The 22280-nt window shown below is 44.7% G+C and overlaps 1 protein-coding gene across 1 annotated transcript in view; it reads left to right on the top strand.

The window, feature by feature from the left end:
- Window positions 1-22280, top strand: part of ATP13A4 (ATPase 13A4) — a 96089-nt gene that overhangs the window by 28619 nt on the left and 45190 nt on the right. The window contains exons 8-14 of the mRNA XM_075557152.1: window positions 1876-1945; window positions 8684-8818; window positions 10061-10234; window positions 12307-12464; window positions 14240-14428; window positions 16611-16672; window positions 21241-21391. Coding sequence (XP_075413267.1) covers window positions 1876-1945; window positions 8684-8818; window positions 10061-10234; window positions 12307-12464; window positions 14240-14428; window positions 16611-16672; window positions 21241-21391 — 939 coding nt within the window. The remainder of the gene's footprint in view (window positions 1-1875; window positions 1946-8683; window positions 8819-10060; window positions 10235-12306; window positions 12465-14239; window positions 14429-16610; window positions 16673-21240; window positions 21392-22280) is intronic.

Genomic DNA, 22280 nt, shown 5'->3' with positions numbered 1-22280 from the left:
TCTTCACTCCTTACAACAATCAGTCCCTAGAGATCTAATGGCCACTGTGCCTCCAAGATTGGGAATAGAAACTAGACATATGAGGTATAAGTGTGATAAGTGATGTTCCATTGTGCAGATTGCAATCAATACATACTGTATTAGTCTGGGTACTTTGGAGAAACAAATCCACAGAAACTCATGTATAAGGGAGAGTTTTACATAAAGGTTAAGTGCGCATCAAGAAAACATCCCAACCCAGTGCTGCCCAAGCCCACAAGTCCAACTCACCCATTAACTCATGTCCAACATCAGTCCACAAAGTCCTCCTCCATCTCACAAAGCAGACGCAATGACACCGACTGCAGGAGGAAAGCCGAGTCAATGAATGTGTAAGCAGCTCAGTGCTGGCAGGGGTCTCCACATGGCTGCTCCAGCACCCAGATATGCATCGAGGTAGGTCCATGTGGCTTCTCTTTGGGGTTGTCTTGCAGGAAGTCAGCCTTGCCAGCTGAAGCAGGGAACTAGCTAAGGCAGCTGCACCCTGGTGCGACCATCACAGAGCAAAAGACCCGAGAATTCGAAAGTCGAGCCTCACCGAGCCATTATCCCTCCACCCTTTAATTAACCTCACTTGTGTTTATCGGCCAGGTTGGCACAATAAACTAACTAACACAATATGGAGATACTTTGGAGAAACAAGTCCACAGAAACTCATTTTCAAGAGAGAGCTTTATATAAAGGTTAAGTGCACATGAAGAAAACTTCCCAACCCAGTGCTGCCCAAGCCCACAAGTCCAACATTAACTCATATGTCCAACACCAATTCACAAAGCCCTTCTGCATCTCACAAAACACACACTATGATGCCGACTGCAGGAGGAAAGCCGAATCAGCGCTGGCAGGGGTCTCCACATGGCTGCTCCAGCACCCATGGCTGTATAGGGTAGGTCCATGCTGCTTCTCCTTGGGGATGTCTAAGGCAGCTGCACCCTGGTGCAACCCTCACAAAGCAAATAACCCGAGAACTCGAAAGTGGAGGCTCACTGAGCCATTTATCTTCCCACCCTTCAATTAACCCCACTTGTGTTTATCGGCCAGGTTGGCACAATAAACTAACTAAGTCACATACATACAACAAAATGTATGCACTATTAAATGGAAAACTTATTTGCTCTACAAACTTTAACCCAATCACAATTAAAAGTGTGTGCATGCACACACACACAGCACATTTGAGATGCAAGAGCATTCTGGGATGTTCCTTTCTACAGGAGAATATACAGGACTCCTGGTGGTGTAACAGTGACGCTCAGACACAAAGAGTGGTGGTTTGAATCTACCTGACAGCTCCTAAGGAGAAAGAGCTGTCAATCTGCTCCCATAAAGATTTCTATTTGTCATCAAGGTGGCTATGACTCAAAATATGCTCAATGAGTACAGAGCAGCAATAGTAGCAACAAATCACCGCTGGAGAAGACAAGATGTTGTAAACTTTTGCAGCTGAGTAATAGGGCACCTAATTGTTTCTTGCTACTGTATTTGGCTGGCAACAAGGTTGTAATGCATTTTTTAAAAAATCTAGCACTTTAATGAACTATACCTGGGGCCTACATGCAAATAAGGCTTTGGTGGATGCAGTTTGCACTTAACCACTAATCTAAGGTTTAGTAGTTTGAATCTCATCCCTAGTCTCTCCCCCATCCCCCACGTCTTTTCCCCCAAACTCCCCACCCCCATGGTGCCCCAGAAGATCTGCTTTCATAAAGATTACAGCCAAGAAATTCTTACCACAGTGTTGTATTCTGTAACCTATGGGTCATTATGAGACAGAAGTGACAGCATGGCCACTCAATGAAGAGAGACATTTTTCCATTTTTCCTTCTTCTTTTCCAGCAATCTGTAAAGCTCCACCGTTTAGTTGAGTCACACAGTAGCATTACCGTCTCTGTGTGTGAAAGAAAAGGTAAGTGCCTCTATTTCCTACTTCTGCGTGCCGCGCGGTTAGACCGGGATCTGCGTCTGCAGGGCTGGTGGTCCAGCTGCTCCCATCTGTAGATGTACTAACTTTTTCTGTACATTTGGTTAAAGGAGTGGGGAATTTAAATCATTCCAGTTAAAACACAAACAAGACAGCATTTCCCAGGTCAATTGGTGTCCAGGAAGCCCTGGAAGCGAGGGCTGTCAGCGTGGTGGGTCATGCACTGGGTTACTAGCTACGAAGTCAGTAGAGTGACGCCACGAGTTGCCCTGCTGGAGAAAGAGGAGCTTGTCTGCTACTGGGAAAATGTACAGTTCCAGTCTCTCCTAGAGGATCGCTGTAAATCAGAGTCAAGGTGATAGCCATGGGTTTGTTCGCTTATTTATTTATTTTTTTAAAGGCCATTATCCGGGCTTTGGATGTGCTCATTCTTTTAATTAATTTATTTTTTAATCATTTTGTTCGGAGCTGTTACAGATCTCATTAGCATTCCACAGTTCAATCACACCAAACAGTGTTGTACAGTTGCTTCCACAATCAGTTTCAAACATGTTCTTTCTTATTGAGCTCCTTAATATCTGCTCCCCTGTATCCCCTCCCTCCCCCACCCTACCCCCCAGGAACCATGATTTTTTTTCGTGTCATATTTTATATATCCATTCACTTACAATTCTGTTGTCTGATCCCATCGAGTGGGGTGATACAGTCATCCGTGCTGTCAGCTCCCTATTCTCCCTGTGCGCCCCCCCACCCTTCTCTTCCCATACCCCCAGGGAACCATTACTCCCGTTACTGTTTCTTAAGGGTTAACTATCTTGGCTTTCATGTATCAAATGAGCTTAAATATACAGATGAACCTCTGAAACTCTGGCATGATTAATGAGGTAAACAAATAAAAAGCATAATCTTATGGAGAGGAAATATTAAAGAACTAGAGGAAAATTATGTGCTTCATCAGTGCTGTACTGCACCATGAATTTATCATCCCTTCCTTGTGGCACTTCTGAGAGGGACCGTCCAATTATCTTACAGGTAGATTTTGGGTCTTCACTACATCTACACCACTTCACAACAATTTAGTTGCTTGTTTTTGAACTTCTGATATATTTTTTCTGTCTATACTTTATAATCACACAGGCTGGTGTGCTTCTTCCATGTGTGCTTTGTTGCTGCCCTGCTAGATGGCTGTTTGTTTGAGTACAAGCCTTTTAAGACCCCAGATGCTATATCTTTTAATAGCCAGGCATCATCAGCTTTCTTGACCATATTTTCTTATGCACCTATTTTGTCTTCAACAATTGGGTCAAGAAGGTATACAATACCACATTATTAGAACAAACTGTTCTTGTACTAAGGTAAGATTTAAGTAGAAGACCAAAGTCCATCTGCTTCCTTGTTGCATTTGCATAAACATACATATGTAATTAAATGAATATATTTACATATATACATATTTTTTCTTCTTTCCTTTTTTTTTCTTCCCCTCCAACCCCACTATTTATGTTTACCCATTGTTCACTGTTCAGTAATTCCTCTCAGATAAAATTCGATTGAGCAAACACATCCAGAAAAGCTACTCACCCTTGCCATCAATTTTAGAACCTTTACTATTCCCTTGTAGAAGTTGTTATTGGCTCATAGCTCACCTCCTCCTGTCCATCCCCTCTCATGCCCCCCAGGAATCATCGGTCCAGTTGCTGTCTCTGTAAGATTGCCTATCCTGCCTATTTTGTATAGATAAACACCAAAATAAACAAACAAATAAAGCCATACTGATAGTCACAAGTCTGACAGGGATCCCGACATAGAACCGATGCATATCTCTCTATTAAATAGAGAGCAGGGCGTGTTATAAACCAGCGGGCCAGTCCCATTTCTTTCAGGGTTACATATCCCAGGTCCCACTTACCTAACAACACATATCCCTTTCAGTCTTCATCTTTCGTGTCTGAAAGGTGAGCATCCTGAAGGTCCCCAATGCTATTTCTGCAGTCAAGGATGGAACAAGTCTAGTGTCCCACCCCACCATGCCCAGTTACGCCTTTAGACTTTCAGTGTGGCCCCCTTGTGAATAATCCCCAACCAGTTTAGATGGGGTGCTAAGTGCTGCCCTCTGAGTCGGAAGTCTATGATTGGGATTCTTCAGGGACTTCGTGGCTTTGCTACCATCACTGGTCTGTTGCACTCCCCCTTGATTTGCCCCATGTGGTCAGGTCAGTCCAGCCTCTCTCTTCTCCCAGTGCTGTATCTGCAGGACCGTCCACTGCTGTGATGCCATCTAGGGAGAGGACATCACCTCTTGGGCTTAGGCCAACTCTGCAGTCATCTCTGGGAATGAGCTGCTCTGAGCAGGAGCATTGTCCTCAAGGATTGGGATGCTGAAATGAGGTCTACTCTCATTCTCCCTTTCCTGTGGAGATGTAAACAATACCCTCCCCTTAGGTTGGTTAGTGCCCTGACCCCCCTCTGCTGTCATTTTTCTTCTTCCACCCCTCTTTCAGCCTTAAAGGCATATGTGAGGCGGGGGGAGAAGATGCCTTTCAGCACAAGTGCTCTCTCTGTGTCTGTTTTTGATGATGCATGAATCTAGTGTGGATCTTCACTCAGCATAATATCCTCCAACTCTTTCCATGAGATGAGGGGTTTCATAGTTTCATCACTATTTTTTAGGGATTTGTAGTAGTCCATTGTGTGTATATACCAAAATATTTTTAATCCATTCATCTATTTATGGAAACTTAGGCTGTTTTCACTTTTTTAGCAATGGTAAACTGTGCAGCAATGAACATTAGAGAGCAGATGTCTAGTTGTGATTTGTTTATTTCTTCTGGATATATGCCCAGTAATTGAATTGCTGAGTCATGTGGTAGCTTGATTTCCATCTGTTTTAGGTCTCGACACATCGCTTTCCACAATGGTCGTACGTATCTACAAGACCACCAGCAGTGAATGAGCGTTCCTATTTCCCCACACTCCAACATTTATTGCTTCCTGTTTGTTTGTTTTTTTTGCTTTGGGTTATCTTTGTGGGTATTGGGTGGTATCTCATAGATGCTTTGATTTGCGTTTCCCGGATGGCTAATGATCAGGAACATTTTCTCACATGTTTATTGGCCATTCAGATTTCCTCCTCTGTGAGTCATCTGTTCAAGTCTTTGCCCAGCTCCTCAAAGGGCTATTCTGTTTTCTTGTTGTAAGCTTGCAGGAATCTGTAGGCTTTAGTAATATGCATTTTTTGATATGTCATTTCTACATGTCTTTTCCCAATCCGTGGGCTCTCTTACTACTCTCTGGATGAAATCTTTTGCGGCACACAGCGTTTTGTGTTTAGTAGGTCCCACTCGTCTCTTATCTTCCTCTGGGTGGGTACCCTTCCTTATGTCTGATAGCCTGTATATTCCCTGCATTAAGATCTTTAGCTTTGTCCCAATTTCTCATTTGGATGTTGGATTTTACCTCGAGGTCTGTGATCCACCTTGAATTTGTTCTTGTGTATGGAGTGAAGTAAAAGTCTTGTTTTATTCTTCTGCAGGCTGATCTCCAGTTTTCCAGTACCGTTTGTTGAACAGGTCTTCTGCTTCCCATTGGATATTTTGGGGGCCTTTGTTAAAGACGAGTTGTCTGTATGCTGCTGTTTTAATTTCTGGATTTTCTGTTCATATGCAGTGGTCTGAGTATCTGTCATTATACTAGTAATGTTGAGACCTATGGCTGTCTAGTTTGTTTAAAGTCAGGTAGTGCAAGCCCACCCACTTTGTTCTTCCTCTTGAGGCGTTCCTTGCCAATTCTGGGCTTCTTCCCTTTCCATATGAAGTTGGTAGTCAGTTTTTCCATTTCTTTGAAAAACTGATGCTGGAATTTGTATTGGGATTGCATTAAACTTATATAGTGCAGGATTGATATCTTTACAATCTTGAGTTAACTGAACCACGAGCATGAGATGTTCTTCCATTTGTGAAGGTCCCTTTTGGCTTCTTGTAATAATGTTCTGTAGTTTTCCTTTTACAGATATTTCAGTTTATGCTTGGCTATTGTGGATGTTACTACTTTCTTGATCTCTTTTTCTGTAATCCCCTTAGTGGTGTATAGCAGCCCAATTGACTTCTGCTTGTTGATCTCATATCCTGACATTCTACCATATTCCTCTATTATTTCTAGCAATCTGTGGAGCCTTTGGGGTTCTCTCTATATAAAATCATATCATCCACAAATAATGATAATTTTATTTCTTCTTTCCCCAGATGTATACTTTTGATATCCTCTGTCACCTTATATTATTAGCTCAGAATTCCAGGATGATGTTGAATAGAAGCGAGGACAAGGGGCATCCTTGGAAGCTCCCTTCTTCAGTGGGAATGTTTTTGTCTTTTCTCCATTGATTGTAATGCTGGCTATTGGTTTCTCATATGTAGTTTTTATTATATTGAGGGTGTTGAATATTGTCAAATGGTTTTTTTTGCATCGAATGACATTATCATGCAGTCTTTACCCCTCTTCTTGTCAATATGATGGATACTGTTGATGGTTTTTTAGATGTTGAACTATCCCTGCATCCCTGGTATGAATCCCACTTGGTCATGATCTACCTATATCTCTATCTTTATATCTATAATCTATACACACATTTGTATTCTATGGGTCAAGTTTTTGTTAAGGATTTTTGCATTTATGTTCATTGGAAATATCAGCCTAGAGTTCTCTATTCCTGTGGGATCCCTGAACAGTTCTGGTATCAGTGTTACACTAGCTTCATAGAGTGTGTTTGGGAGTGTACTGTCCTTTTCTGTGTTTTGGAAGAGTTTGTGTAGCATTGATGTCAGCTCTTCCATGAAGGCTTGGTAGGATCCTCCTGTGAAGCCATTTGGGCTGGGACTTTTTTCGGATGGTAGTTTCTTGATAACATGATCTATTTTTTTTTTTTTGCTATGGGTCTATTCAAGTTCTTGACATCATATGAGCTAATTTGGGGAGGGTTTGTTTTATGAGGTATTTGTCTGTGCCTCAAAGTTGGAGTAGAGTCCTTCATAGTACATTTGGGGTCCATTGTAATTCCCCCTGTTTCGTCCCTCATCCTCTATATTGATGTCTGTTCCTTCCCATCTTTTGTTAGGTTTGCTGGTGGTTTGTCGATTCTGTTGATCCTTTTGAAGAACCAGCTTTTTACTGAGTTGATTTTTCCCATCCCCCCCCCACTCATGTATCTCTGCACTGATTTTTATAATTTCTTTTCTTTTGCTATTAGGAGGATTTTTCTGTTGACTCTGTTCCACCTGCTGAAGGGGGTCGGTCATAAGTCTCTCTCCCTCCTTCATCTGTGTGTTGACTACTGGCGAGCTGGCTGAGCTCATTAGTATTGGGGTGTTAGTGGTTGGCTGTAGCATATATGAACATGTAGGCTATGAATATATACATGCCAAGGTTGACAAGCAAATAAATTAGATACAAGTGGGCTTCCAAAATTTGAGGAAATATCTACTATCTTTTAATCCCATTTTCCATCTCACTTTTCTCAAGTCCCCTCAGATCTATGCTTATCTACATAAACACATTTACACCTAGACCACATATCTATGTATGTATGCATTCATGTACCTGTGAGTTTACACTGACACTTCCAATTCCAGTTCAATATCACAGAGTTCACTCTAGCGTAGTCGCTTTCTGTGTTTGTAATTTTCTTTCTTTAGTGAGAATTCTGAAATTCATATATTTAGTGGTTACCCACTGAGCTGAAAACCACAAGGTCAGCAGGTCCAAACTCCCAGCTGCTTTTCAGGAGAAAGATGAGAAGTTTTGCTCTTATAAAGGTTTGTAGACTTAGACAACTGTAGGGATGTCCTGCTCTACCCTGCAGAGTGATAGTCAGAATCAGCTCTGTGGCAGTGAGTTTGTGCTTCCATCGATCAGACTGGCTGTAACCAGTCTGCTGCTTAGACTAGACGTGACCAATTTCTCTCAGGTTGACACCCTTCCACCCTGTTGGGGTTCTGATCCCTCCACACAAACCCACTGCTGTAGCCTTTATGAATACTCTTTCATGCTATATAGATATCAACATTCATATCAGACCACCATGCGGTCCTTATCACCCTACCTGGATTTTGACACTCTGGACCTCACATCCCAATTAGCTAATCTCTCCCAGGAATCATTCCTATTATGCTCAATCTGACCTAATAGTCTTTGTTTTATTTAAGAAGGGGAAGGATGAGGAACAGAAAGGAAAAGGGAAGAATGGAAGGCAGATAAAAAAGGAGAGAAGAAAGGGAGGGTTTTGCATTTCTCTTAGTCTGAGTAACAGTGAGCATCTTTTCAAACGACTGTTAAGAAGCCACTTGCATTGAGGGTGGCTATTGGCTCGTGCCTTTAACCATTTTGCGATACAGTTATTGGCTGTACATCTTTTTTTAAAAGACATTCTTTCTACACTTGCCTGAGGAAAGTCAACCCTTTCCCTCTAAATTAAATTTCAAATATGTATTCTGCATTTGCCCTTTTGGGTATACAGGTGGTTTTTATTTTTATGTGCTTGAACTTAGCAATATATTCCTTAATGCATATGGATTTTGAGTCAATGTAGAGAAATGCCCGCCTGCTCTTTGTAAAAAAAAAAAAAAGACTTTGGTTGCTTTTTCATTGAAGTCTAACCTAGACAGCTGTTGGTCTGTATTTTTGTGGCACAAAGGCTCCACAACTCACCTTGTGTCTCCTCGTTATTTGTAGCCGGCACCCAAGAACTGCAATCCCACCTCCTGGTACCTGGCGATTTATTGCTTTTGACCGGGAACAAAGTCCAAATGCCATGTGATGCCGTTCTGATTGATGGCAACTGTGTGGTGAATGAAGGGCTGCTGACAGGTATGGGCCTCCCTCCACAGGCAAAGCCTGTGCCCTCGCTCTCAGACCCCCATGTGGCCAAGCAGCCAGGCGCCTCCTCAAGAATGACATACAGGACTGCAAAGTTTGGGCCACCGAGGGTGCCAGCCGGGGTGTGTGGGACAGGGCTCTGGCAGTTTGGGTTGTCTGAAACGGGACCACCCTACTCCCACACACCTTAGCTACCCATCCTGCTGAAACGAAAGATGCTCTCTCTTTGCGAAGGGTGAAAGGGTGCTAACTTCTTACACCTTTTTGTTTTCCTCTTGGATGTTGGATTTTTACGACCTGCCCATTTTACCTTCAGACTGTGGAGAGCACCAGCTCTTTCAGAACTGACTGTGACTTTCCCATGTACTATTTTCATCGAAAGGCTATGTCTTCAGAGAAGTGTGAATGGTTTGAAAACCATTCAAAACATCCTGAAACCCATGAAGTCAAGCTTACGCTCCTCCTAGCCTGTCTTGAAAGCATTGTGAAACCGCTGGAAAATGTAGAAACACTTTCGGTGTGGCGTTTGGCAAATCTGCCACCTGCACCAATTTGAGTTTGGACCTGCTGTATTTCATGTTTGGGTGGCGTGTCATCTCGGGGCGGGACCGTCATGGTCACATCTCACACTGTGGAGACTGAGGCCCGGAGAAGGGAAGTGAGTGACTCAAACCATGCAGCTTTTAGTTCTTCCCCCCACACCCATCGTGGTGAGACACGGTGCCAGCAAAGCCACAAGATAAGGGAAGATCACAGAGTCTTTTTTAGTACTGAAATGGGAGTCCGTGCATGCACACCCCCGGACAGTGGCTCCCATGGAAGTTCACTTCCCACTCATTTCTCCCGGTCAGGTCCGAAAGGAGCAAAATGGAGATAACAGCTCACGTTTCCAAGCTATGCTAACTTATTTATTTTTAAATATCATGGCCAGTTAAGTTCCTTTCCCTCTGTGGAGATTCATAAAAATCTCTTACTGGTGGGTTGTTTGGAATTGCCAGTATCCTTTTTCTAGAGAAAGTGGACCTGGTTCATGGGAACCGAACTCTGCTCCCACTGCACTGGCCACAGGCAACAGACTCAATCACCAACTTCAACAGGGTCTGTAAGCTTCTCATCATCTGGATTTGGCTGTTTTATATCTTACATGTGTGCTATGGAAACAAGTAGATGATTTACATGAGTGAAGGCATCCCACCTAAGAAAAACATGAGAGGCTCATTTTTTTTTTTGCAGGAGAAAGTATTCCCGTCACCAAAACCCCGTTACCGAGAATGGACGGCGGCTTGGTGCCCTGGAAAGCGCAGGGTGACACAGACCACAAACGGCACGTCCTCTTCTGCGGCACAGAGGTGGTCCAGGCCCGGGGAGCCAGCGCCGGCTTTGTGAGAGCCGTGGTCCTGCAGACAGGTGAGCTCCTTCTTCTCTTCTTCCAGCAGTTATTTTGAGAGAAGCCCTTTGTTCTGCTTGTTTACTCTCTACCCACTGCCCTCGAGGCAAGAGGCGACACTGGCTCGTGGAGACCCCACAGGACAGGGTAACCCTGCTCCTGCAGGTTTCCCCAAATTGTCATGCTTTTTTTTTTAATATAGCAATTTTATGGGCACATACTTCACTACTCGTACAATTCAATAGTTAAATCATCTTAAGAAAAGTTGTCCCATCACCCCCACAATCACTTTTAGAACATGCGCTTCCTCCTTGTGGTCATTATGAGCTCCCTAATCCCCTGACCACCTCTGCCAGGCGGCAAGGAGCCCTTAGTTACTGTCTCTATAGATTCGCTTCTCCTGGATTTCATATATGAGAAAACGTACATAGCCCCACAAACAAACAAACAAACAAACCCAAACTAAGTAGCAACAATAAGAAAGTAAAGCAGTGAAAACTTATGGAAAAGAAAGCAGACAATATTAAAAACTAGACAAAATGCAAAATGGGCCCAAAGGGAGATCAACTGATAAAGTGCCAGACTTTAACCTAAGTGCACCTGCAATATCCCCTCTCCAATGCACTTGGCTTAGACTAAAGTAAGGGAGTAGAAAGCCCGGCTTTCTCACATGGAGTCGCTAATAGTTTTGAACAGCTGACCTTGCAGTTAGCAGCTCAACGCACAACCGCTACGCCACCAGAGCTCCATTTCAATTTGCTCAGAACTTACAGTTTATTAGGCCAGGAGCAAAGTGATATTTGGTGTTTCTTTGAGTAGCAAACCAAATATATGTCTTTGCTGACACAGTATGACTATCCAGACAAAGCTTCACAAAGCATGTGGGAGATGTATTATCTTTTAATTCCGTTTTACACAAGCTTTTGAGAAATATGATATAACTTTTACATATGTATACTGTAATACAGACAGATCGTTATTGCATATATTTGTGGTGGCTCCCTGGTTCAATATTTGTGGCTGCTGATCAAACAGCAGGTGGTTTGAACTCACCCGAGAGTTGATCTCCAGAGGAGAGAAGCCCTGGACATCTGCTCCTACAAAGATGGCCAGCCCTCGGGGGCAGTTCTGCTCAGTCTTAGAGCATCATTATGAGTGGAAATCGAATTGAGAGCTTCAAAACGTTCATAGAAAAATACCATTATCTTTCAAGTCTATATTTCCATGAACGTTTTGAAGCACACACACACAGACACACACACACACACACACACACACTGCCATTGAGTTGATCCCGATTCATAGGCACCCTATAGAAGTGGAATAGAAAGCCTCCTCTTTCCCTCACAGAGCAGCTTGTGGTTTCAATCCACTACCCCACCTAGGCTGTGTGCATGCGCGTGTGTGTATAATGCCAATTAAGCTGACACATGCTTTTAGAAAAAAATGACTATTTATGTGCGTTACAAATTCTTCCCACATGCAAAACCAGCATATATAATGACTATGTGCATTGCAAATTCTTCCCACATGAAAAACCAGCAAAGCAGACATGCCCACTGTTGCACTTTGCACATGAGTGGAAGGAGAGTCACACGATTCCAGTGAATTTTTAACAACCATAAAGCTACTAATTAACAGAATTGCGTTTAGACCTTGGGTCATATAGTACTCCAATCTGTGTTCTCCTCAGGCAGGACTAATAAGTCTTAGAAAAGTGCGTTCATTAGTCCTTAGTGGGGCATTGAACATAACTCCAGGTGACTGTGTGTGTCTGTGGGCTCACGGGCTGTTCTTTTTAAAACAGTTATGTTTGGGAAAGCTGCTCTGAGCCCAGGGTGCTGGCTTCCTATCTCTGGGATGCACGGAAATGGGAAGTAGAGGGAAGGAGAGCCAGAGGGTAATAGGCTACGATAGGTTAGATATTTCCATTTTGGCACTAATGCATTTTCCCAATCATCCTTCTATTGCTCTGGAGTTTAGACCCCCGTTTAAGTGCCTCTGGAGCAAAGCAAAGGCAGCGCTGAGGCTTAGACACGTGATAGCAGGTTGTTGCTAACTGTGCGCATGCGCTGTGTGTTTGCTGCGACAGGGTTCAACACTGCCAAGGGCGACCTCGTGCGATCCATTCTCTACCCCAAACCGATGAACTTTAAGCTCTACAGGGATGCCATCCGGTTCCTGCTGTGCCTCGTGGGGACAGCCACCATTGGGATGATCTATACTCTGTGTGTCTACGTGCTCAGTGGGGTAAGCTGGCTTTGTCCTTTCAATACAGGCATACACACACTCACCAATATAGATTGTTTACTCTACATGTTGGCCTTAAACTAGGGAACAGTTTTTAAAGCTGGGAAATCAAGCCAAACACTCCTGCATCTACGCTCCCAGTTCCTAATGGAAGCAATCCCCGACTGCTAACAATCCAACCCCAGGGGACCACCACACAGCTTGTGGGAGCATCCTCCCTCAAACCTCCCTGCACTAGTCCATACTGACAATGTCTTTATTCAATAATGTAGTAGCTTACAGATATCAAATGAGGCCTTTACATAAAGAAGACCAGGCTTACTGGCCAGATAAAGACTGGTAGATTGCCCTGAGACTTGTCATTCTTATCTACCTTTCAGGTCTAGAGATGAATCACCCCACGCCCATAACTCAGTTTTCAGCCAAATCATAGTACTCAAAGGAGAACTATAACCCCAGGGACGTATGCACACCTTAGAGTTATCAACAATTTGAGGGGTGGGGGTGGGGGTGGGGGTGGGGAAAGGCAGCATTTCCCCAAGGATGAGGTTCAGAAGGTTTAGGGGAAAAAAAGGAATGGAAACAAGAAGCCTAGAGAGGAAGTGGGAGAAGGGATCTTTTAAAAAAAAATCATTTTATCGGGGACTCATATAACTCTTATCACAATCCATACACACATCAATTATAAAAAGCACATTTGTACATTCATTGCCCTCATCATTCTCAAAACATCCACTCTCCACTTAAGCCTCTGGCATCAGCTCCTCATTTTCCCCCTCCCTCCCCATTCCCTCTCGCTCATGAACCCTTGATAATTTATAAATTATTATTTTGTCATATCTTGCCCTGTCTGATGTCTCCCTTCACCCCCTTTTCTGTTGTCCGTCTCCCAGGGAAGAGGTCACATGTAGATCCTTGTAATCGGTTCCCCCTTTCCACCCTACCTGCCTTCCACACTGCTGATATAGCCACTCTCACCACTGGTCCTGAAGGGATCATCTGTCCTGGATTCCCTGTGTTTCCAGTTCCTATCTGTACCAGTGTGCATCCTCTGGACTAGCCAGATTTGTAAGATAGAATTGGGATCATGATAGTGGGGGAGGAAGCATTTAGGAACTAGAGGAAAGCTGTATGTTTAATCATTGCTACATTGCACCCTGACTGTCTCATCTCCTCCCTGAAAGCCGGGAGAAGGGAATCTTACGTTGTGGGGATTGCAATCGACGACACAAAGCACAATGCATACGGATTGTTAAATGGAAAACTAGTATACTCTAAACCACCATCCACTTCACAGTAAAAACTTAAAAAAATGAAATCGGCGAAGTTTGTGGATCTTGAATATCTTTGTTATATTTTAAAGTATAGACACATATGAGAGATGAGTGTGGAGCATGTAAGAAGATAAAATAAGGTGAAGGACATTGTAGGGGGAGAGAGAGAGAGAGAGAGAGAGAGAGAGAGAGAGAGAGAGAGAGAGAGAGAGAGAGATTGCTTTAAAATTATATCCATGTATCCAATGTTGGTAACATCATTGGGAAAAAAATGCCATCCTGCTCACTGCTGGTAGTAGTTGGAATTGTTATAATCTCGTCCCATGTACTTTGGTCAACTATATTGAGAGCCATTAGTATGTCAGCAGCCTGTGGCCCACTAAGAGCATGTCTAGGAATTGGGCCTAAAGGGTTCACCAGAAAAGAAAGGGGAAAGTCAGATGCACAAAGCAGTTGGGGTAGGCTTTGTGTGTAATAGCTGCAGAACGATTCCTCTTCCAGGAGCCACCCGAGGAGGTGGTGAAGAAAGCTCTGGACGTCATCACCATCGCTGTTCCCCCTGCGCTCCCAGCTGCTCTGACCACGGGCATCATCTACGCCCAAAGGAGACTGCAGAAGAGAGGCATCTTCTGCATCAGCCCCCAGAGGATTAACGTGTGTGGGCAACTGAACCTCGTCTGCTTCGACAAGGTACATGTGCGCCGGCCTCCTGCCCCTCACTGCTGCCACCATGGCTGTTGTCCTGTGCAATGCGTTTGCCCTTTCGTGGGGGAGGCCTCCTACGGTACCTTTCCACTCTCTTTTTATCGCTCGTTGCATGTGTGAGCTGGGAAAGAGCTGTCTCTCGGGCTACAGAGTCTAGAGTTCAGAGGAAGGAGGCTAACTTCGGAATAGGGAAATTGTTAAGGTTGCTTCCTGTTCATCAGGTTCTATGAAAAGCAATTAATTAAAAAGAACATCTTGCCCCTGGCAGCCAAAGCATGCTTGCCCAAGATGTATGTGTAGATGTCATGGGCAAATAAGGAGCCCTGGTGACACATGAGCTAACAGCTCAGCTGCTAACTGAAAGGTTGGTGGTTCAAAACCGCTCAGCAGCTCTGTCGGAGAGACCTGGTGATCTTCTTCCATACAAATGACAGCCATGAAAAGCCTTGGCAGCAGTTCTGTCTGCTCTGTCCCATGGGGCTGCTGTGAGGGACTGACTCAAGGGGACCTCACGACAATAAGGAGCGAGTAAAAAAACAAAGGGTTTATTTAACTACGGCTTACTCTGAGATGTATTGGAAATACAACCCTCCTGAACTCTGACTGTATGTGTCCTTCTGTCGTGTATTGATTCCAATTACTCTGGATTACACACAGCCACTCTCTACCAGCCTCTCCTTTCACCTCTTCAGTCTCCTCTTTTTTTTTTTTAAAGTATGAACACCATGTGCTAGGTGATTGTGGAGGATGTAAGGAGGTGAGACAAGGTGAAGGGCTTTGTAGGCAGATGAGTATGGTATGGAGGCAGAGAGAAAGTCGGGCGCGTGGCTTTGACGGTGCAGCGCATCAGGAACGGGGGCGATGTTTGTGGACCTTGACTCTCTGTGTAAAGAACTGGCCTGACTCCTCCAGCGGCAGGAAGCCCTGAGGAACGTGAGGTAGCAGAGCGGGAGTAGAGTCAGCGCTATGTTCTGTAATGTCGGCCGTCTCAGAGGCATCTCCCGAGTGCAGAAAGTTAACCTGACTCCCGCCACTCCTTGGATGTTACTGTTCAATGAAGATAGCACCATACGAAATGCCTTCTGGTTATGCGATCTTAGCATGCTTTGAACAAAGACGTGAAGGTGAAACAGATCATTGTGACATGAACTTGAATTAAAATGAGTAATAACTATGAACTTATTGCTATGATTAACTGTTTCTATAGAATAGACGAAAAATGAAGCCCTTTATTTGTATTATTCTCATTGAATCTTTCCACCCAGATACATCATGGCCGCATTACAGATAAGGGTTGCGATGGGTAGGCGGGTGACATAATTTACTTGGGTCACCTAGGAGTTCTCTGAAGCTGGTTGTATATCTAGATATGCTCTTACCCCCAGCTCTTACCCATGATACCGAACTGTGATAACTGTCAACATCCTGGCATTGCTCCAAGTAAATGTCGAATCAGTTCTTTGTATTCTTACCCACAACTTTACTTTCCCTCACTCCTTTACAATGGCATCTTTTTAACTTGTGTTTTAAAAGCTGGGAACAAGACATTTTGTAGTCCCAGCTTTACCAAGCACTTCTGAGAAAGTAGACTTTCTACTCCTGTGAAGAGTTACAGTCTGGGAAGCTCATTGGCGGGGTGCTACCCTGGCCGGGGGGGTGGGGGGCGGGCTGCTATGGCAGCGAGTGGACGGCAATGAGAGTTTTGCTCTGTTGTTGTTTTTATTTGGTCAGAGGCCAACCTGCGATGTATGCCAGACAGATATATTTCCCCCCCTTTACCTCTGAGGACCAAAGCGACCGGATAGGTCAAGGTAGAACTGCCCCTGTGGGTTTCCACGACTGGAACTGTGGCTTTCATGGGAGTAGAAAACCTCATCGTTTTCCAACGGAGTGGCTGCTGCTTCCAAATTGCTGACCGTCGGCGGCAGGGAGTCTGTTCTTCTGTGTGTGTTTTTTAAGTTGTGCGGCTGACATTCAAAGATGGGCTGGTATGAGCTTTTGACAGCTTCAGCCCAGGGCTCCAGACATCCACCCTGTTCTATCCCCCTTGGAAGTACTGATTCTGATCAACTGAGTGACGTGTAATTTTCAGTTAAAATGCTTCTTTTTCATCTTCCCTTGGGGGCTGTGGAGTGTTCAGTGTAAACCAATGTTTTTTTCTGTTTAGACAGGCACCTTAACAAGAGATGGCTTGAATCTCTGGGGAGTTCTGCCCAGTGAGGGCAGCAGGTGAGTAACAGACACAAACGCAGCGACATGTCTCCTTTCTAGCCCAGCGCCTTTTCTCATGAGAACTACCAGGGGAGACGTCAAGGTTTCGGAGCGGGTGAATAACAATAGCCAGTGTTATCTGCATTGATGTTCTCCTCTTAAATACTTTCACGTCCCACTAAGAACAGGTGTATTTTCCCCCAACTTGTTTCCAGTCCTAAGGCAATCACCAACCTCGGCGATAACTGTGAGGGGCTGGATTCGGGTTCTGCATGAATGTGATTTGCTTCCAGTGCATTTGCTCGGGGCCGAAGCTGGCCCGCCATAACTCCTGTGATGACACCAGGCAGGTCCTCCTGGGAGGTGACGTTCCTTGCTGTGCGAAAAGCAAAGAGAAAACGTCACTGACTTGGATACATTGAAGTTCAGGAAGGGGAGCCGCTATGGAACTGGAGAGAGTGTACTCGTTTTCCTTGGTATTGTAATTCATAGAACTTCCAGCTGCCGGAACCTCCTCTTAGCTAGCAAGAAAAGACTCAGTTACTGTCGCTTTGGCATTTTCCCGCTGGGCATATGGTAGATTTGTACGGTCCTCTCCCGAGGCCCTCTTGCGGCCATGCTTGAGTTTGCAGTTCCATTAACCTTGTCTCCTAACTTCCATGCATGCTGAACCCGCTGCCTGGTGGTGCTGTGGTTACACACTGGACTGCTAACTCCCAGGTCAATAATTCAAAACCATGGCCATCCCTCGGGAGACAGGTGAGGCTTTCTTCTCCCATAAAAAGTTACAGTCCTGGAAACCCACAGGGGCAGATATACCCTCCCCTATAGGGTCACCTTGAGTCGGAATTGGCTTGGTGGCAGTGAATGGTCTGAACAAGGAAACAGATATTTAACATTTACAGTTTGACGTTTTAAAATTAATGTAATTTTATTAATCATTTTATGGGGGCTCTTAAAAGTCTTATAATAATCCATCATTGAGTTGTATTAAGCTCACTTGTACATATGTTGCTATCAACATGTCCAAAGCACTTTCTGTCTACTTGAGCCTTTGGTATCAGCTCCTCTTTTTTCCCCCTTTCTCCCCCACCCTCCCACCGGTGTGAATCCTTGATCAGATGTATGTAATTGTTGTTATTTCATGTCTTACACTGTCCGTTGTCTTCCTTCACCCACATTTCTATTTTTCGTCCCCCTGGGTGGTGTGCTGTATATCCACCCTTGTGATGGGTTCCCCCTTTCTCCCCCTTCCACCGCGGGCACCCCCACCCTCATGATATCGCTACTCCCACTACTGTTACTGAAGGTTTTATTATAGTTTAATTTTTCATGAAAACACACACGACTTAAATCGCAGGTGCATTTCATACATCACAAATGCATTTTTGTTCTTTTGTGTTTATGTGAATACCATAAAAATTTTCCTCCCAACTTTTGAAAATCCACGTGTTTCCTGTATTTTCACATTAAAACATTGTTCGCAACAAAGTCTGTTTCCTGGGATCAAAAGGATTAATCGTGGTCCTTCTGACCACTCGGCAGAAGGGACACTGAGAAGTGTCAGTCTTGTTTTTCACTTACCTGGGAGCATAGATTCTGATTCACGAAAACTAACAAAAAACCCACTGCCATTGAGGCCACAGAGTCACGGCAGCCCTGGAAGACAAGGTGAAGTGTAGAAAGCTTCATCTTTCTCCCGTGGAGCTGCTGCTGCCCCCGAACAACCAACCTCGCGGCTCAGAGCCCACTATGCATGCAGCCTGCTACACTACCCAGGCTCCTTCTGATGTACGAGGTGGATTCGGAAAGTTCATTATGTTACAATTCTCTTTTCCACAAACTGTTTGAAATCCCTTCGCATGGCTCATCTTCCCATTCCTCGATGTTTTCCTGTTTCCACTGCTATGCGTAATGCATGCGTTTATTAAAATATGTGCGTGCCTTGACGACCGTATGACCCTCAGCCGTATTCGTGTTCTCCGCGCTGCCGCTCTGTGCTGTGCACACACAGTGGGTGCACAGGAAGAAGTGTCCACCTAAAATGCCCTTCCGACTTTGAGGGGCTTGTCCCTTTATGGACTCGCGGTCATATGACAAGCAAAACTCGGGAAAATCCTGTTTCTAAGAGTGACCGGTCAGATTCCAATGCAAACAGGCTGTTTAGGTGAGGCTGCTTGCTGAGGACCCCTCTGTTCCCCCTCCTCCCTCCTTCCTCCTCCCTCCCACCCCTTCTTCCTTTCTCCTCTCTGGGACACAAGGTCCAACTTGGCTTCCAATGAATAACATAGCAAGGAAAACATTATTATTTGCAAGTTTAATTCATAAAGTGAGAGAGAGAAGTCTGATTTTCAGTAAGAAGCCCGTTTCTGACTTATCAGCTATGAAAGATCTCTCTGTTAAAGGTGCCCTGGTGGTTGAGTGCTAACCTGTTAACCATGAGCTCTAGCAGATCGAACCCACAGGAGAAAGACGGGGCTTTCTACTCTCACAGAGTTACTCACAGGGGCAGCTCTGTCCAGCCTGTCCCACAGGATCACTCCGAGTTGGCAGAGAGTTTGCTTTTGGTGCTGTCAAAGGTGAGCTCAGCCCTGCTCACTGAGTTCCAGAAAGCACCATCCCAGCGGGCTGGCCACTCCAAGAATCAGCGAGCACTCCCTGCGCTTGATAGACCATAAACACGTAGGGGAACAGACCAGGACAGAGTTAACACTGTATTCATTTGCTGTGCTCACTGGAGCTGGCTCAATCCCCAGAAGCCCAGAACTGCATACTGATTACATTTTCAAACTTAAGAGCCCTGCCCCCAAAGTGTGTTTTACTTTTTCAGTCTGAGCTGAAAGTGCTTCTGTGCCACTGCTGTGGATTTTCTCTCTCATAGTTTAGCTTTTTTTTCCTTTTTTATCACCTTACGAAAAAACTGGGAGATGTGTTACCAAACACTGAGGTAATTTGTTCGTTTGATGCCTGGTAATGGAGATGGCCAGGAGGGTCAGTAATCATGCAAGAGGCTTTTAAACCTTTAGTGAGTCAAAAGGAAGCTTGACTGGGTAAGCCGGAAGAAATATGGCTGGCTTATGAGTCAACACTCTGATTGGTTTTCTTTCCAAAAGAAAAATCTGGAGCCACCGTAGCTGTGTTTACAGAGATGACAAACAGGCTTCAAAAAGTTGGCGGAAATGAAATTCGAAGATAATGAATTTTTTAAGCCCCCTATGCAATGCCTATACCATGCCAAGCACATTGAAAACTGTGAAAACTATAAAAGCTTCCAAGGCCAAATCAGTAGGGGCATGAGCAGTCTAGGAACTAGATGTGCAAGAGCAGCTAGAGAGAGAGCGGATAAAGCGGGGCAGCAGGACAGGGATTCTGCAGATGCGCCAGGAGAGGGGGAGGGCCACTGGATTCTGCGTCGGAAGCAGGGCTCACTTGGGGTTCAGAAAGACTTTCCTGTGACTGAGAGGTGCTCCCCAAACTGTGGGCTGTTTTGTGAGCACCCCGAATCCCTGTGACTGGGAAGCCACTCAATGGCAATGAGCTTGTTTGTTTTGGTTTGATATTCCTCATTCAAGCAAGGACTTGCCAGGGAGGTTGGGAAGGACATGTGAGTCACATCTCAATCGATTTGAGTTCAAGCTGTTGTCTTAGTTGCCGCATGCTGCTATGACAGAAACGCCATACGTGAGTGACGGAGCCAAAGTATATTTGCTCACGGTGCAGGAGGGGAGAAGTCTAAGTTCAGGGTGCTGGCTCCAAGGTCAAGGTTCTCCCTCTCTGCTTTCCCTCCCTCTCAGCTCTAGGGCAAGGCTCTCATAGGGCGCATCTATTATACCCATCTCTGGTGGCTTACTCAACTGATTTTTTTAATATTAAAAAGATTGATTCAAGACACACCTTCCTTACATGAATAGTGCCTCATGAACATAACAAAGAGAAGCTCTCCCCAAATGGGCTTATAGCAGTCAGAGTTTCCAATGCGCATCTTTAGGGAGCACAACTCAGTCCACAGCAGCTACGGGTTTTAGGAAGTACTCTGAATGATGGCTGACTGTGGACACCAGGTGCCAGAGTGGGAGAGGAGGAATTAGTGCCCCCTTGAAAATGTTCATTTCTTAATCCTTAAAGTCTTGCAGTTCCAATAAGCCTGTCATTCATTCATTCATTCATTCATCTATTTGTTGACTGTGTCTACGATGGGCCAAGCATCAAACCTAATGACACAGAGACCCAGAAGATACAACCCCTACTCTTTGTGAAGGATTGCTTGAGGGAAATTCATCCATAAAAAATAAGTGCAGCATCCCTAACCTTTCTGCCGCAGGAAATACTGTGGTCTGCCGAAGTCAGAGCTCCACATTAGCTGAAGTCAACCAGTCCCAGACAAGGAGCGGTGAAACAAAGAGCTTCCATCAAACTTCCTCACGTTCTTTAGACCTCCCCCTGGAGAACAGCTATGAACTTGGGAGACTGGAGGGCGGGTCTGTAGTGCAGTAAAGCTCACTGAAGTCTCTTTTTAAAAAGTATTCACCTTCAATAAGCCCCCACGTTGGCATGGAGGACTAGGACTGAACCCCTTCCTCTTTCAGTTTCCAGGAAGTCCACAGCTTTGCCTCAGGCTCGCCTTTGCCATGGGGCCCCCTGTGTGCAGCCATGGCCAGCTGTCACTCTCTGATCCTTCTCGATGGGACCATCCAGGGAGACCCACTGGATCTCAAAATGTTTGAAGCCACCAATTGGGTAAGCCTCTGCGCGGCAGCAGAAAATCTTAGTAATATTTCCAACTCCAGAGCAGCACACAGCGACATCATATTTATAGAATATGAAACTAGAGGTCATATAGGAGTCAGGGACAAATGAATCCAAGCCAGGTTTCCTCATCGGTTTAATAAAGCTAATGATTGTCAGGTACTGTAAGGCTTAAATGGATGATGCATTAAAAAATGCAAACGTTGCACTTGACATTCAGATTTGATAGCAATTCCTACATAATCATTTCTTAATTCTTTTGGAAATAAATATTATATCATTGTCGCTCAGAACTATGAGCAATGTTTCGTTCCGAAGTGTTGGACATTTGGATAGGAAACACCAGTGTTGTTCTAACTCATAGAACCATTTTTACCAAAGAGTTTTATTTCTACTAACTTAGCATTGATTTTATTCTTAAGACTGGAGCCCATACAAAGGAACGTTGTAAAAAAGCCTACTGCCCTCCTTCCATGTGAAACTAGGTTTCAGAGAGGGCGGTGCAGTTCTGGCTGTGGAATCTGGGCCTCAGGTTCTAGTTCAGCTTGGCGCCGACTGAGTGCTTGACTCCAGGAAGTCGTCTCTTTTCTTGGGGTCTTGGCTTCCACGACAATAAAATGAAGGGGATGATGCAAACCAGCATGTTTTTATATATAAAACAAAACAATATGAAGATTTTGCAATCTTTTCTTACCAGCAGACTTTCTGTGTTCAGAAGCACGGGATGTAAAATAAGCAGTTGGTTTAGAGAACACGCACTCCCCCCGCCCCCCACTTAGCTACTAGCTGGCTCCCGGCCATCTCCCTTCCACACGCAGCTGCCCGCAGCCCTGTGACTGCCCGGTGCCACCGAGTCAGTTCTGCCTCAGAGCGGTCCTAT

Source organism: Tenrec ecaudatus, chromosome 8 (assembly GCF_050624435.1).
Source record: "Tenrec ecaudatus isolate mTenEca1 chromosome 8, mTenEca1.hap1, whole genome shotgun sequence".
Lineage (NCBI taxonomy): Eukaryota > Metazoa > Chordata > Mammalia > Afrosoricida > Tenrecidae > Tenrec > Tenrec ecaudatus.
This window is presented reverse-complemented; position numbering and strand designations above follow the sequence as displayed.